The 17,231-nt window shown below is 37.3% G+C and overlaps 1 protein-coding gene across 1 annotated transcript in view; it reads right to left on the bottom strand.

Moving 5' to 3' along the window:
* ALS2 (alsin Rho guanine nucleotide exchange factor ALS2) overlaps positions 1–17,231 on the bottom strand; it is a gene marked incomplete at its 5' end in the record, with an annotated part of 87,739 nt that overhangs the window by 36,751 nt on the left and 33,757 nt on the right. The window contains 6 exons of the mRNA XM_080799455.1: positions 1,889–2,060; positions 3,968–4,150; positions 6,798–6,875; positions 10,825–10,921; positions 11,791–11,959; positions 15,045–15,402. Of these exons, the coding sequence (XP_080655581.1) occupies positions 1,889–2,060; positions 3,968–4,150; positions 6,798–6,875; positions 10,825–10,921; positions 11,791–11,959; positions 15,045–15,402 (1,057 nt within the window). The remainder of the gene's footprint in view (positions 1–1,888; positions 2,061–3,967; positions 4,151–6,797; positions 6,876–10,824; positions 10,922–11,790; positions 11,960–15,044; positions 15,403–17,231) is intronic.

Genomic DNA, 17,231 nt, shown 5'->3' with positions numbered 1-17,231 from the left:
ACATAACCTGAAGACTCATGACCTGAACACCTTCTCAAGATCAAGATTATGAATCCCCCTTTTCTAAAAATACTTAACACACTGAGATGTACTCTCAACTGTGGAACTCAAATCATCACAACGTTAAAGGAACTTCAGAGATCAGAGAATCCAGTCACTTGAGAAACTTGTTACAAACACACGCACAGGGTTCCCATAGCTTCTGACTCAGTAGGCCGAACATGGGAACCACTGGGCAAATTTCTCTCTCCTCCCATTTTGAAGATAAGTAATCTGACCCCCCCGAGAAAGGGAAGTGAGTTATCTGATTTCACACAACTGGTCAGTGACAGCCAGGAATTAAGCGCACTTTTGTAGTTACATTTTCCTTAACATTTTCAACTTTTTGTACTGACTTCTGCTCTACTGACCCTTGGACAAGCCCAACACTTCAGTGAAGAGAGGGCAATCCCCAAATCAGACTGACCAGGTTGCTCTGAACGTTATAGAGGGTACCAGGGGGTTATTTGCTTTTTCCCGGTCCAAAGTTCCTAATTTCCAGGACTTCTCTCTAAGCAGCGAGGCTGATGAGCAGATGAGGCAAGAAGAACAAAGAAATCACGAATCAGGACAGGGAAAAAGACAGTCTCACTTTTCTTTCAGAGCAATCCAGGAAGCTTCCAGCTGGGACTGCTGCTTTTCCCCTGCCAATCTCCTGCGGTGTTACGCCCACCCACTGGAAGAGAATCTATAGAAGAGGCACTCTATGACATTTAAAAATGGGAAAACAGATTAAAAACTAAAACTAACTGGGGTGCCTGACTGGCTCAGTCAGAAGAGCATGCAAACCTTGATCTCCAAGTCATGAGTTTGAGCCCCACGGTGGGTGTAGAGATTACTTAAAAAAAATAAAATAAAATAAAATAAAATAAAGAAATTTAAAAATGCAGATAGTCCCTAACTTAAAAAGGTCTTCATTCTGAAAGACTATAAATTACTTATTTGAAAAAATAAGTGTTTTCCCATTATAAAAATGGGCTGACCCACACAAGCCAATGCCAACTTAATGTGGAAAAACTGATGTACCAAACAAGGCAGAATTTAAGCACTACAGTATTGATCTGAATTCCAGGTCCTCACAGGGGGCCACAGAGTGCAGGAAAGAGAAAGAGAAAGAAACTTCCTCTCCGTTTTCTATGAGCAGGGCCAAACCTACAAAAATTCTTGAAAAAAGCGAACTCTGATCTCAAGAGCCATTTCTCCCACTTCCATCTGTATGCCTTTCTAACCTCCTGGAGACCCAGGGATCCAGTGTATCCGGACAGTAGACCCCCTCTAGAACTACTGCAATTCCTCTGTATTATCTCTTCATCTTCAATCCCTCCTCCCTGTTGACTGTGGTCTAATAAAAGGAATCAGATTTAACCAGTTCATGGTAATGTTGGATAAGACCCTGAACACTCTCGTCCACAGTTTAAGAGACTACTTGTAAATCCAGACGAATCTCCACTTGATGTAATTCTAAGAACTAGAACAAAGAAAATGAAAAAGTCAGGTAGTACAACATAAGGTATCTTAGAACTAGCCGGGCCAGAAGTGCTGTTTTGAAGCCTAGCTCCTAGATCAACTTTCCCAAAGCTGTTTATGCTTCTCTACCATGAATATTCTGAAAAGCTCCACTTCCTATTTCCACAAAGGAAAAAGAGCTCTGGGAGTGGTAGAACACTCAGGGGCAGCTGGGCTCCCGACCAAGTGGAAACAGTTTGTAAGTGGTTGACAGCCTGTGTACAAAAATAAGAGAATGGAAAGAAAGAAACCTGTAACTCAAGTTTTTTTTTTTTATTTGTGCTACAGGAAGAACAGATAAAGAGTCCTGATAACTGAGGGGGTGGGGGGAGGTTCTACTTACCTAAACTGAGAAGAGGCCTGAGAATCTGAGATTTGATGTCACTTAGTTTTGAATAGAATCGTCTTTCTGTAGTAGCCAACTCATGGAGACTGGCAATATATCCCATAACATTTTTGTCCACCAAAGCTAGATAGCTATCTTTTCCTGCTGTCACTCTGCTTATATATCCGAGCTGAAACAGAGGAGGAGAAAAAGATTAAAGATAGAAAATAATGTACTAGCAGTAATCTGGGTGCTAAAACTGGCTCATATCAGCTGGCAGGAGCCAAATGGAATATTTACATTCAAGAATTTTGCAAGTTAGTTATTAAATCACCCGTAGCTTGAAACTGGCAATAGTAAAATTACCCCCCAAAAATGGCAAACACTACAGATCGGGACTTATTTCTTTGTTTTGTTTTGTTTTTAGAGCTGGTTTACCAGTACAACATTATTATATATGTATATCTAGAACTATATATTACCGTATATATCTATACTTTTATTGCCACAGTATCTTTTATTTCATATTACATGTATTTAGAACCACAGACACCCTAAATATACAAAGATCCAAACAACAGAGATACATGTCTCAGGATCCTCTTTTTTGTGAAACAGGTTAAATGACAGCAGAGAGGGTCTCTATACTGTGTACTGGAACATCAAGGGTCTAGGAATTATCTTGTCTCTTAAAAGTGCAACATAAAGGGATTTTCTTTAAAAGGGACTTTTTGTCATTTATCCACTATACCACTTAACAAAAATAATCAGTGTATACACAGATCACTATAAAGCCAGCAAACCAAGCTGCAGACCACGCAGACTAATATCCACGGTAACTGACGATACATACTAAAGCCTCACTCCTCTCACCAGCGTATTTCCTCATTTATCCGGACTGTGGGATCTTTCATGGGGAATGTGGAGCAAGGGCCAACAACTACGAAGAGTCAAGTGCATCTGAAATAATAGCCTGTGTATGGGTCAGCAGCCAAATCTTGGCCAGTGTTGCCTTTAGCAAGAAAGACTTTGTCCCTATACATTCATAGCTTATGCATTTACCCAGAAAAACAAATATGAAAGATTAAAAAAAAAATCCATAGGCTGTATTATCCAGTAAGAATAAGAAATTCAGAATGTACTAGCTTTGAGGGTTAATTCCCTTACGACACGGCACTTTGAGGATATGGGTTACTTTAATGAGAAAAAAAGAAAACCAGGAACAGGCTAGTCGTTTTAGGTTCATGAAAAAGAGATAGGAAGTAGGAAAGCAAAGAAATTCAAATCAACAAATGAAAAAGGGAGTAAATAGCAGTAAATAAAATGACAAGTTAACAGAGGAGAGAAGGAGTGGGAAATAGAGCACAGTTGGTGGCCTGTCAGGTCTGCCATGAGCCCACCTTGGGTCTATGTCATTTTTACTTCCCATTTACAATTAAAACCTCATCCACTCCAGGGATGCCTGGGTGGCTCAGTCAGTAAAGCATCTATCTTCAGCTCAGGTCATGATCTCAGGGTCTGGAATCGAGCCCCCTGTGGGGCTCCCTGCTCAATGGGAAGTCTGCTTCTCCCTTTCCCTCTGCCTCTCCCCGCCAATCCCACTACACACACACACTCTCTCTCAAATAAATAGAATCTTTAGCAAATAAAACAAAATTAAAAAACCTCATCTACTCCATTTCTATTCTAATTCACCTCTGAGGGCTCCATGAACATAGTTAGGAAACTTCACTGTGAAATGTACTTTTTAATATTCCTACATGAGGGTGTTAATTCAACGAGTATTTATAAAATACTTGCTATAAGGATACAGCAGTAAATGAGAGCACCTAAAATCTCTACTCTTTAGAATCTTATAGTTGAGGGCAGAAAAATAGACCAAAAAAAGTAAATTATATAGTGTACTTCATGGTGACACGCACTGTGGAGAGAAGTCAGTCAGGAAAAGGAGGTAAGGAGAAAAGGGGGATGGGAAGGGTTTGCAATTTTAAATACAGTAGACAAACACAAGTCATAATAGGCATATATACAAATAATAACCAAACAAAAAGACTGCTCATGTGTTACGGAAGGCCTTAGGATCCAATTCCCGTTCACCTTACTACAGGAGAGAAGTACTGGAGTCTTAGTACCACTGTGATTCTCTGGAAGGTTGTCACCTTCTGCGGGGTCCTGTCGGCCACTGTAATATAACCCAGGCTGGAAGTCTTCTGTATCCACTAAAAACAGGGAATAATCCTGGCCTGCGGCTACGCTCCAAACTCCATTTTCACTGTTCACCTGTAATGACAGCAAGATACCATCTGTCCAAGATGAAAGAAAGAATTAAACAGAAATTCAGATCCACCAGGATGGAAACGTTAGGTTAAAAAGATGTGGTTGCAAAGTCACTAATATTTCTATTGGCAAAACTCATCCACTAATGTGCCCTATCAACTGCAGCACAGATACATAGATAAGAAGGAATCCTGTGTTCAGCTTTTAAATTCAGAACTGGATTGTTTTTATAAAAATCTGAAAAACTAGGATTTAAAAAGGAGAAACTATAGATCTAATTTTTAATAGTTATTTTTGGAAGTCTCTATAAGACTTAGGCTGTACTACAATTAGGAGCCGCAGAAACTTCTAGAGCCCTATTCTGACAGCTAGGACACACCTTTGTCCATTCGTATCCAACTGTGTGCACAAAAATCAAGATGGAAAGAAAAAAATCTAACAAGGCACAATTGCATTCTAGCCAACTAGACTCTTGAGTGCTAAAATCCAGTTTTCCCACTTGGAATTCACTACCTCTCTGATGTGACTTCACTGTACCAACTCCCAGGCTGTTGAAACAGGCAAGACCCCCTCGAAGCCCATCTACAGGGATCCCCCAAACTAGAGGTTCTCGACATGAAGTCTCTGTAGCAGCAAACACCTACAACATGTTAGAAATGCAAATTCTCAGGCCACAGAGCTACTAGGGGTAAAGCAATCTGGTTTGACACTGATATGTGCAAAAGTTTAAGAGCCACTGCCTTAAACCAATGGTTTTCAATCCTCTCAGGAGTCCACGTGGTGATTTAGGAGGCCCCATGGAAAGGCAGGTGTCAGGGCTCTGCCCCATCCCCCTCCACCCTTCAACTAAAGTAGTTCTAGGTTTATCCATTTTGTGTATGGGATTACACAGAAGATTTCACTTGAAGAAAGTATTCTGCTATGAAAACTCCTGCCCCAACCTCCAGCCCCAGCTTTAGCTGTGACTTCAATACTGATAAGCAAAAACCCTCTTATCTGTCTGATTCTTTGTGTCTAGACAGGCTCCAAATCCTAGGTGATTGGATGACTGTGTGAGTGTGTGCACATGTCTCCACTACTTCATAGCTATCCCTTTCTGGCATGACATTATCTTCTCAAATTCAGGCTCTCCAAATAACTGGCTTCCTGTTAATTCTGTAAGGAATGGATTACAATTTTTACAGGAGACAAAAGTCTTCTTACTAGTCTCTAATCAAAACTAATTCAGATCTCCTTCTACCTTGACTTTTACTTCACAGATTAATTAAAATGACATCAGAATGTTTTTCTCATCCTTCCCCCAAATAAAAAAAAACAAAATCCTGATGCTGTAATTTTTATCTGTACAGTTAACGAGTAATGAAACTAAAATCTTATTCTCTCTTGTCGGACTGTACAGTTACATAAAAACTTTATTTCCAGGGCCTCCATCCTATCACAGAACTTTCCTTGGTAAGAATAAATGTACAATCTATTTCATTGAAGTGAAAAACAAGGAACAATGATCTACCATATTTTTTTGTTATATAATATCAGTAGTTGAATAGCTTACCACTGAAATGCTCTATACTGAAAATACTTAAGATTGGAACTAGAAAGTAATAACTGTTGCCTAATGTTTTATCTAAGTCTTTCCCTCTCGGTGAAATGAAGTTCACTGGTAGGAAAGGCAGCATGTTCAAGTCTTATGAAGCAGTGGATCACAGTGTACCCTGACAACATGCGTTACTGTAATATATATTATCTGGAGTTTATATGTGAATCGTGTTCCTGACCTTGAGGTAACCACCCTTTTTGTCTCTCTGCTCTCAGTGGAGGGAGCATGTCTTGGGCTGGGTTGACAGCAGAATCAAACTACAAATGGATGAGCTCCATATTCCATTCTGTTAGGCTATTGCCATGTGTACTCCCTGCCCTCTACCCTCCAAAAAAACAAATCTCATATAAGGAGTCAACACCATTGATGAAAATTTAGTATTTCCACACAGTTTTGGAGGAGAAAAAAAAAAGATTGATAAATAGTCCTCTAGAATTGCATCAAAGGGACTAGAAGTTACCAACCTCTGAATAGCATTGCGTAAAACAAAAGCAATTTATACAGTGAAAAAATCATCTATACTTTTAGCTCCACTATAGAAAATGAAAAGATTTACAAAAAAGTTTTACTACTAGGACTATGTATGTAAAAAAACAACAACAAAAGCCCCCCCCCCACCCTCCGGCAAAATACCACCACCAAATAATGTTATGTAAACATCAAACTTAAGTGAAAAGTCAGAGTAGGCATCATTTGGTGGTACAAAGCTCAGAAGTCAATATCATAGTCCTAGAATCATTTGTTTAAAAAAAAAAAACTTTTGCATTTTTATTAAAAAAAAAAGACAAAGAACTATGAATATTTAAGGAACAACAGAAGCTAAGAACAAAAGAAATATAAACATGTTATTTTAAAAAAGAACATTTAGCTTGAAAATAAGGGGCTTCGTGGCTTTTTCTTATGGAAAAAAAAATTTTAAGTACACCAAAATGAATTTAGGTCACAAATACAGAATGCTACTAATTTTTCAAGCATAAAATGGAGATATATAAAGTGCTATAACTTAGAATTCTGAAATAGTTGCTATAAAAATCACCAAGTTCTCAAAAGTACCTTTGCAAGACGAGGAACTGTTGTTGGAAAATCATAATGCCCAAGTTGACCAAAGGTATTGCTTCCCCAGGAGTAAACCTATTACAAAATCATAGAAATGTAGGTAAGAGTTGTGAATCTGACTACATGTCATTTCTGAATGTCTGTAATAACATATCCATATATACGTGTATATATAAGTGTGTATGTATAAACACACACACACACACTCCCAATAGTTATACACACATCACTTACATTCTTTAAAATAAAATACTTAAAAAATTCATCTTTAAACAAGGCCAGAGATAATGAGCAAACAGTACATAGGAAGACAGAGTCCAAGGGTTAACAAAAACTATCATTTCTCGGGTGTTTACTACCTGCCCAGCATTGTTCTTAACACTTTCTTTGTATTAATTAATGTTTAATTCTCATGACAATCCTTTCTTTACAGATAAGGAAACTGGTTCAGAGGAGTCACAAATTTGTAAGTGGCCAAGCCAGGATATAATCCCAGGAATTATCCTATACTGCCTCTTACAAAGAAGGTGATAAAAAAGGAAGGTAAATGCTATAAAGAAAAATTAATCATGATTCTTTTTCTGTAGACAGGAGTCCTGTGAAATCACTAGAACACCTTTTCATACTCAAAGAGTTATTGTGGGAGAAAGACAAGTACCTATGCTCCACTACAGACAAAAGAAACCAGATGACAATGACCATGTTTATGCAAATGGTTTGGTTTCTTCTGGCTTTAAAAGCAATTCATTATCACTGTACAAGACTGTCACAGAACAAAGAAATGAAAAGAAGGTGGAAACAGCTGATGAACTGACCACTTAGAGACAACTGCTATTTTGTTTTGGGAACACACCCACATACATACTTCTAGAAATTTTAATGTTTATGGTATATAACGTAGACACAAAACATAATGCTGTTTTGCGACCTGATGTTTTTCCTTAATGCTATTCCTTGACATTTTTCAGTAGGTATCGAGCTACAACTTTCTTTTTCTTTAGTTATGAAAGACAGAGCATGGGAACAGGGGGAGGTGCAGAGAAGAGAGAAAGACAATCTCAAGCAGACTCAGCACCAAGTGCAGAGCCAGAGGCAGGGCTCAGTCTCAGGACCCTGACATCATGACCTGAGCTGAAATGAGGAGTCAGATGATTAACCAACTGAGCCACCCAGGCGCCCCAACCTATAACATCATTTAGAATAACTATGCAGAACTCTGCGGGTGTAGTTTAATAAAATACGTAACGAAGTAACCGTATTTGTTTATAATTTCTTTCTAATTCTTTAATAAAAAATATTAAAAATCCTTGAATATACATATTTGTGTATCTATTTATTTCCTTAGAATAAATTCCTAGGCAAAGAACTCTGGGTCCATGAACCTGCACATTCTGATTTTTGATGCATACCGACAAACTATTTTCCAGCAAGCTCCAATGTACATTCCTGCCAGCACTCTATCTTTCCTTCCACCCTCACCAGCACCCAGCACCCTCACCAGCACCCTCACTCACTCATCTGGTAAGTGAGAAAATATTTTACTGTTGTTTTAATTTATATTTATCTTCTAAGTGGCTGACCATCTTTTCATTCATTGCTGGTCATTTCTAGCTCTTTTAAGAATTGAATATAAGCATCCTTTGACAATTTTTCTTTTGTATCTTTAGCAGTAACACTTTATCATATATATCACAAAAGTTTTTCCCAGTTTGTTATGTATTTTAATTTTGTGTGTGGCAGTTTTGCTATTTAGGAGCGTTGAATTATTAGGTAGACAAACTTATCTTTACTTTCTAACTTCTGGTTTTGGTATCATGTCCTTTTCTACTCCTAAGGTTATTGGGGGAAAAAAAGAAAGAAAGAAACACCTAAACTTGTTCTTACATATGTAAGGTTTTATTTTTTAACATTACATCTTTAATCCATCCAGAAGAAGAATATGTGAAGTTCTCTTAATTTTCTTTTGCAAATAAGAAGCCAATGGTTCCAACAGTATTTATTGAATATGTAGTCTTATTTCCCCAACTGATATGAAATGCCCACTTTTATCATATACTAAATTCTCATATATACTTGGGTCTATTTCTAGTCCACAGGTATATTTCTATCTCACTCATTTGTTTGTAGTCTGATAGTGTATTTTTTTTTAAGATTTTATTTATTTGACAGACAGAGATCACAAGTACGCATAGAGGCAGGCAGAGAGAAAGAGGAGGAAGCAGGCTCCCTGCTCAGTAGAGCGCCCAATGTGGGGCTGGATCCCAGGATCCTGGGATCATGACCTGAGCTGAAGGTAGAGGCTTTAACCCACTGAACCATCCAGGCACCCCAATAGTATATTTTATAAGGCAAATTCTCACCCTTCCTTTCTGTTCTTTTTCAGAATTTAATTTACCTTCTGTATTTATTCTCTTGGAAGTTTTGGGATCATTTTATCAAGCTGTAAATCTTACATGGAAATATTTAATGACCTAGGGGAAAATGGCATTTTCGCAACATTGATTCTTTCCACCTAAAAATAAAATTTTGGGGGCGCCTGGGTGGTTCAGTCAATTGAGCAGCCAATTCTTGATTGCAGCTCAGGTCATGATCCCAGGTCATGAGATCGAGGCCTGTGTCAGGCTTACACTCAGTTTGGAATCTGTTCGTCCCTCTCCCCCTGCTCTTCCCACTGCTCCTCCCCTGCTCATGGGCTCTCTCTAAAATAAGTAAAATCTTTTAAAATAAATAAAATAAAACAAAATCTCCAAGCCCCTGGGACAGCTGAGTTGATTAAGTGTCTGACTCTTTATTCTGACTCAGGTCAGGATCTCAGGGTTGTGAGATCAAGCCCCACACGGGGCTCCAAGCTGGGCTCTGTGGAGCCTGCTTGAGATTCTCTCCCACTCTCCTTCTGCCCCTCACCCTCGCCCCCTGCCCCACTCTCTCTCTAAAATTAAAAATAATAAAATCCCTTTCTCCTTATTATTTTCTTTTATAACCTATCAGAAGAGTTTTGTGCGTTTGTATCACATGGGATCTACACACTTCCTATTAAAAATATTCCTATTTTCCTAATACTTTTGTTGCCACTGTGAACAGCTTTTTTCCCTAAGTATGTTTTCTGTTTTACCTTATGTGTATAAAAAGCTAGCAACTTTCATGTTTTGTAACTGACCATCTTCCTAATCTCTTACTTTTAAGTCTTTTGAATGATTCATCGTGTTAATAACAATAAATTATCCTTTTTTCCCCTAATATTTTCACTTATTTATTTGAGCTATGTTAGTATTTTGGCTAGCCTAGTATGTGAAATTTAAAATATTTAAAGGGTTTAGATTTCTTTATTGACTTTTTCTAATAAGATGAAAGGACTGATGAAGAATCATTATGACTACATTTAAGAACAACTTAGGCGCACCTGGCTGGCTCAGTCCACAGAGTGTGCAACTCCTGAGCTAGGGGTTATGATTTCAAGCCCCACATTGATTGTAGAGATTATATAAAAGTCTTAAAAAAAAAAAAAAAAAGAAACCAACTTAAAACAACTACTTTACGTATTTGGATGTATGATATAAATAAAATTTATCATGGTATGGTTTTAAGTGATTCTGGAGGTCACTTTCAAGTCCCACAATTTTAAGAAAAATACCTTTGTTTTCTTTTCTTAGTGTCTTATCATAGATTTTCTTCATCAAAAAACATAAAAATTCATCAATACAAAAAAAATCATCAATATCCCAGAAAATCTTGAATTCTATTTTTTGATAAGAGCACATTATAGAAACCTTCATTAGGTAGACCAGTGTTGAATCAAATCCTATTATCATATGTGTAACTTTACACAGTTACATAATTTCTCTAAACCTCACTTTCTTCCTCTGTAAAACAGAGGTAATACAATATGATGTAAAATATTAGGGAGATCAAATGAGATATGGCATTATTGCCTAACACACAGCAGACACTCAATAAATGAAGGTCTAATTTGATCATGTTAACCTTCCACAAAATTAAGATCAGCTTTTGACATTTTGTCTCCTACCTGGGATTTTGCAGTAAGTGCAAGAGAATGGTAACCACCTGCTTCCAGATAGATTACTTCTTTACCATCCAGACATTTTACACACAGTGGTTGAAGCCTTAAAGAAAAACATACACACACAAACTCAAAGTAAGGAGGCTCAGAAAGAATCATGACCTTTTTCAAATTACAGAGCAAGTGCTTTCAAGTAAAAATAAGCATTTCAAAAGAAAGCATTAAAATATTAAATATATGTTCAATTTACTCCTAAATATTGTAAATAATTTTGGATGGTTTTAATTTAATCTCTGCCCATCAGTCACTAATTAACAAATATAGTTCAGAATTTGTTAAGAATCAAAAACTACTAACTGATTTGTTATGGCAGAGTATACTTAGGACACAATGAACTATAAAGCCACAGAGAGAAGTCTTTTTGTTTGTTTAATGCTACAGTTGCCTTCGCTTTGCTAAGAATTCACATTCATATTAACTGGCTGTTTGAGATAATCATCCCATTTACACACCTTCACAAATATCTAAGTTGTTATTATGAGTTCTTAAACAAAACAGTTTTTCCTTGATGTACATTAATGGTTTAATATTGCTATTATAGTTATTTTGGAAGCCACAAAGGACATGTTTCAGGTAAAAAAAAAATCGTTGGCTCTTTAAGTTAAAAATTTGAATTATTTAAGTATCCTGATGAAATACAATCTTATCCCAAACATCTCTTTCCGTTCCAAGATGAATATACATCAAAGAGATAGAAAAGTACACCAAAGATATTGAAGTCCTTTATTATTAGGTACAAATTCAAGGCTAACATGACAGGTCTTTTGTTTTTTTTTAATCCATGTTAATGACCTATAATAATCTGGAGCTAGAAAGGACCAGATCTCCTCTCTGAGGAAATGATATAGAGTCCTTCACAGGAGAGAGATTTGTTAAAGCCAACTTCTAACAGTGAACAAAGGCAGCACTCACCTAGGCAGAACATCACCATGCCCCAGTTGTCCTTCCTTCCCTTTCCCCCAGGTCCACACCTCTGTTCTCAGAGAAGGCAGAAGTGCATCTGCTTCTCCACTGTATGTAGGAGTCAGAACCACTGTCCGTGTTTTTACCCGGGCAGCTTTTCTTAAGAGCCTGGGAGAAACTGAAAACAAACCAGAGATGGAGTGAGGGAGTAGACGGGTGGGTAAAAAAGATATCATTTTGACCAGATGTTGATTTTTCAAAGAAATACACTAACGTGGTATCTGTGAAGCATATTCTATAGGTTCTCTGCAAAAATGGGGATTTAATAGTGAGATGAGTTTGGTATGAATGCTGCCTACTACATTCTATCCTCCACACTATCTTGCCCTGTAGATTCATACACACATTATTAGCAAGCTAAAGGCCCTGACAAGTCCTGCAATTAAAAGACCTGTTTAGATTTATTTAACTTAGCCCACTTCCAAGCATTTGGCCACAGAATCCCTTTCTGTGTAATATTTATATTATACAGAATGTCTTTGTGACATCCTATGGAACTTGTATTCTACAGAACATGCTTAACAAAATACTTCGCTAAGGCTGATAAATATTTTTCCCATTTCAAAGCAGAGTTAAAAGTTAAGACTTTCCAAGTTAAGGTCTAAGTTCAAACATATTTTAAATATTTTTTAATTAATTAATTAATCTATTTATTTATTTTAGATTTTATTTCTTTATTTGACAGACAGAGATCACAAGTAGGCAGAGAGGCAGGCAGAGAGGGGAGGGGGAAGCAGGCTCCCCACCGAGCGGAGAGCCCGATGCGGGGCTCGATCCTGGGATTATGATCTAAGCTGAAGACAGAGGCCTTAACCCACTAAGCCACCCAGGTGCCCCCAAACATATTTTAAATATGGTAATAAAGGACTTACTTTAGATATAAAATTTTCAAGTTTCTATGGTGGGAAAAAGATTATGAATATAAGTACTAAGTAACTTTTGAATTTTGCCTATTTCAAATTACTTTATAGAGGACTTAATGTTTTAAAATATCTTTATAATCATTTATAGTATTTAAAATTATAATAATGACATACAACACTATGTAAATGTTGTTACTGATTTGGTGGCAGGATATGTTTTAAAGAAAATCATCAAATGTCGCTTAAGTGCAGACTTGGTCATTAACTTGAGGGCACAAAAAAGTGATCATCATGGCTAAAATCAACATCTTTTCTGATAAATGTGCCATCCATTTGTATACACAGACACTCAAATAAACCTACTTGAAGTTCCCTCAAAGATGTATTTCAGGTAACTTTAAAATAGAGAAGAAGAGTGTATGTAGGGGCACCTGGGTGGCTCAGTTGGTTAAGCAACTGCCTTCGGCTCAGGTCATGATTCCGGAGTCCCGGGATCAAGTCCCGCATCGGGCTCCCAGCTCCTCGGCGAGTTTGCTTCTCCCTCTAACATTCTCCCCTCTCATGCTCTGTCTCACTGTCTCTTTCTCAAATAAATAAATAAAATCTTTAAAAAAAAAAAAAAAAGAGGGGCGCCTGGGTGGCTCAGTGGGTTAAAGCCTCTGCCTTCAGCTCAGGTCATGATCCCAGGGTCCTGGGATCGAGCCCCGCATTGGGCTCTCTGCTCAGCAGGGAGCCTGCTTCCTTCTCTCTGCCTGCCTCTCTGCCTACTTGTGATCTCTGTCAAATAAATAAATAAAATCTTTAAAAAAAAAAAAAAGAGTGCATGTAAAATTTTTATAAAGATACTTTGGGTCACTAAGTAAAATTTAACCAAAAGGAAAAATATCTATTAGCGGTATTGCATATTTCAATGACCTAATGACGTGACAAAAATCAATATTCCACATTTGTGGTTCCAGGAGATCTCAAATATATTTATGCTACAAATATGAAAGGACATTCACAATAAGACAATTTTGGCACAAAGTCCTCCTTCAGACTTGACAGAATCCATGGGCTTTCTTTTTATAGACACAAAGTCAATCAAGACTAAGGGTTTTATTTGCGAGCTAAAAATCTAGTGGCAATGAGAAATAGAAGACAGGATAACAGAAGTACTCCGTGGCACAACAGCGCCGTAAGTAAGGAGAAGTGCAAGGTAGGATTCCCAATTTTAGAGCTTTGTACAAAATGGTGTAAAGACTGAGGGCTGGTAACTATAGACCACAGGTCAAAGAGAGCCCACTGACAATGAAGTTTTACTGGAATATACGGCCTTGCTCATTTCTGTTTTTACTTATGGCTACTTTTAAGCAACAATGGCAAAATTGAGTATTTATACAATAGAGACCACATGGCCCGCAAATCATAAAATATTTCTCTTTCATTGTTTACAGAAAAAGTTTACCAACTCCTGGTCTAAATCCAATGCTGCTCCAACTTTAAACAATTTCTTTTTAAAAGATTTTTATTATTTATTCACTTGATAGAGATCATGAGTAGGCAGAGAGGCAGGCAGAGAGAGAGAGGAGGAAGCAGGCTCCCCGCAGAGAGCCCGATGTGGGGCTCGATCCCAGGACCCCAAGATCACGACCTGAGACGAAGGCAGAGGCTTAACTCACTGAGCCACCCAGGTGCCCCGCTCCAACTTTAATGTGCACGCCAGCCACCCGGGAATCTTGGTATAATGCACATTCCAATACAGTAAGTTTGGCGGGAAGCCTGAGACCCTGCATGTCTAACAGATTCCCAGATGCTGCTGCTCTTGTTTCCGGTCTGTAGGTCACAGTTTGAGAAGCAAAACTGTAGATAACTGAGATTCCTAAACCAACCGAGAAACGCTGAAGAACCAACTGGGTAATAGTCTTAATATTCTAAGAAGTTTGTTGCTATTTGTATCAGAAAATGAACTTGCCTCTTCTTGAAGTTTAAATTATCTCCACTTTCAGGTCAAATACAGTAGACACCCCCCACTTAACCACAGTCACATCTGCAACTTCATCTCCCTGGGTTACACGCCCCAAACTAGGATATACAGAGGCTGTCACTGCATTCCAGAATAAAATAAGACTCATAGTAAGGTTCAGAAGTAGAAGCAGACATCACAAAAAAATTACGTTCTGCAGTTATTTTTAAAGCAGAGGAATACATAACTTTCTTTTTAAACCACCCAAGTCACCCAAATTAAATAACTGTTGACATTTGAATATGTCAGTTAGCAATTAGGAGAGCTACTGATTTATAATAATATAACACATGATGTCAGGAGCATCCTGGATGTTCACCTGGTTATCTCCTTACCTTGAGACAACAAGCCAGGGAGGGAGAGTCTCCGGCTGCCTCCCTCTGATTCCTCTTCTCGGATATCCACAAGACTTGAACTCTTCTTTCCTTGCATGGATTCCTGTTTAACCTGTTCTTCTCTGCTATCTTTCAGACCTTCTGGGCCTATGGAACTACTGCCTGCCTGAGTTCCAGGTTCACAAGGGGCCGTACTATAAAAGTTCATAACTTTCTTAAGAGACAAGGCCCCAGCTTCATATGTAGCAGCCACTCTCACACCAACAGCAGATGCACAAGAGACTACTAGGCTGTTTAGGGCTGAGGTGCTTGTGGTTGGTGGGCTGTGAAGGTTAGGAACTGCTTCTTCTACAAGAGGCTAAAATATACACACATAAAAAAGTATATAAAAATATAATCCCTTATACAACAAGCAATCAATAAAAACAAAGTTTAACAAAAACCACCGCTATTTGCAAATTTAAGAATCTGAAACCAGGGCTTCTATCTTTAACTTAAAGGTATTATCTGCTCTCAGTACTGGATTTAACATATCATATGGAAATGAGGACTCAAACTACAGCTCCTTATCAAAAGTACTTCCTTTTGTTTGAGTGTTGTGTTTTTCCAAGCTATTCAAACAGAAGCCCCAGCTGCTTTAATAAAATTAAGCACAGAAGGGGAGAGGGGAAGAAAGGTCTGGAAACACAGCGTTTAATATGAGGTGCACTGTATAACAGCCCTGGATATAAGCTTGAAAAGGTTAACAGTACATAAAAAAAATAAGTAAATATAATATTATTGATTGCTTTTAGGAAAATTTATAAGTTGCTACTAAGAAATACCAGAAAAAAAATATATCTAAAAAAGGCTTTTCCTGAAATGTTTAAGAAAAAGTACTTTAGCTGTTATATATACAGGCAGAAAAGTAAGTTATACTCTGACCTTTATTTATGTACAGGCATGGGCAGTATGTAACTGCCCCCAAGTTTTGCTCTCAAGTTCAAGCCCTTCCACTGCCTCATGAAAGTGTTATTTTCCATGATCCATGGGCTATGTCAGCTGAAGGATTACTTTTGCTCTCATTACGATAAAGTAAATGTGGTAGGTTAATAATTAAACATTTGGGACCAATGTTCTTTGTGTTATTCATAGCTCTATTTGAAAGTCAAACTAAAGTTGTCTAGTATCTTAGTAAAAGATCAGTTGAAACTTAGTCTGAGCAGTCAAGCACCACTGTTTACTTAAAGGAAAATCATTAAATGTAACTACTAAAAACACACAAAAAAAGCTTTTAGCTTATCAGCATAGGTCACTACAAAAAATTTGCTTCCTAGGCTGTACAAAGGTCTCAAAAGGTATATATACATTTCTTAATTTGTCCTGAACTGGAAGCTAAATGAAAACAAATTTTTTAACATTGACTTCTGATTCTCTTAAAGGAAATAATCCCTGTTTCCTGCACAGTACCTGGATTGCAGTAGGTACTCAACACATTTTGTTGAATTAAATACTAAATTCAGAGGAGCAAAGGAGTCTTTAATTAAAATATTCAACAAAACAAACAAATATACCATATCAAGCAAAAGATAAATACAAAGCCTATTAATTCCTTGGTGATACAGTTCCCTACAAACTTGCTGAGAAGTAACATCACTCTTTTCACCCTTTGTGTATGAAGTCTTATAACAGAAAACAGTGATAGGTATTTATGGGTCAATATTTTAGGGCCTTCTTACCTAACAGGAAAGTCACAAAATTCTATCTTCAATAAACTTTAAATTATTATTCTTACTGGCTGCTCTACTTAATTACGTTTAACAATACATAAATAAATCAATAAAACAAAAATACAGAGCCAGCAATTTTGATGAAAGGCATAATTTTAGGAGTCCTGGTCAACCAATAATAAAATTCAATTATGAGATATATGTTTCATTGCCCACTATTATAGTTTATTTCACAAAAATGAGATACTTACTCAGTTATTTCTGGTCAGAGGAGAAAAAACTTGTCCTAGACTATATAAATTCCTAGTGAATTAGCTGTCTGACTGAGACACTATTTACAAAAATTGAATTAAATCTAGTATAAACAGACATTGCCAAAATTAGCATAGGCAACAAAAATTTACATGTTTAACAAAATAAATCCAAATGAAAATGCAATTTCAATGATAATTATTTAATAATCAAATAAGTGTATACA

The sequence above is a fragment of the Martes martes genome (assembly GCF_963455335.1).
Source record: "Martes martes genome assembly, chromosome: 3".
In the NCBI taxonomy this organism is placed as follows: domain Eukaryota; kingdom Metazoa; phylum Chordata; class Mammalia; order Carnivora; family Mustelidae; genus Martes; species Martes martes.
This window is presented reverse-complemented; position numbering and strand designations above follow the sequence as displayed.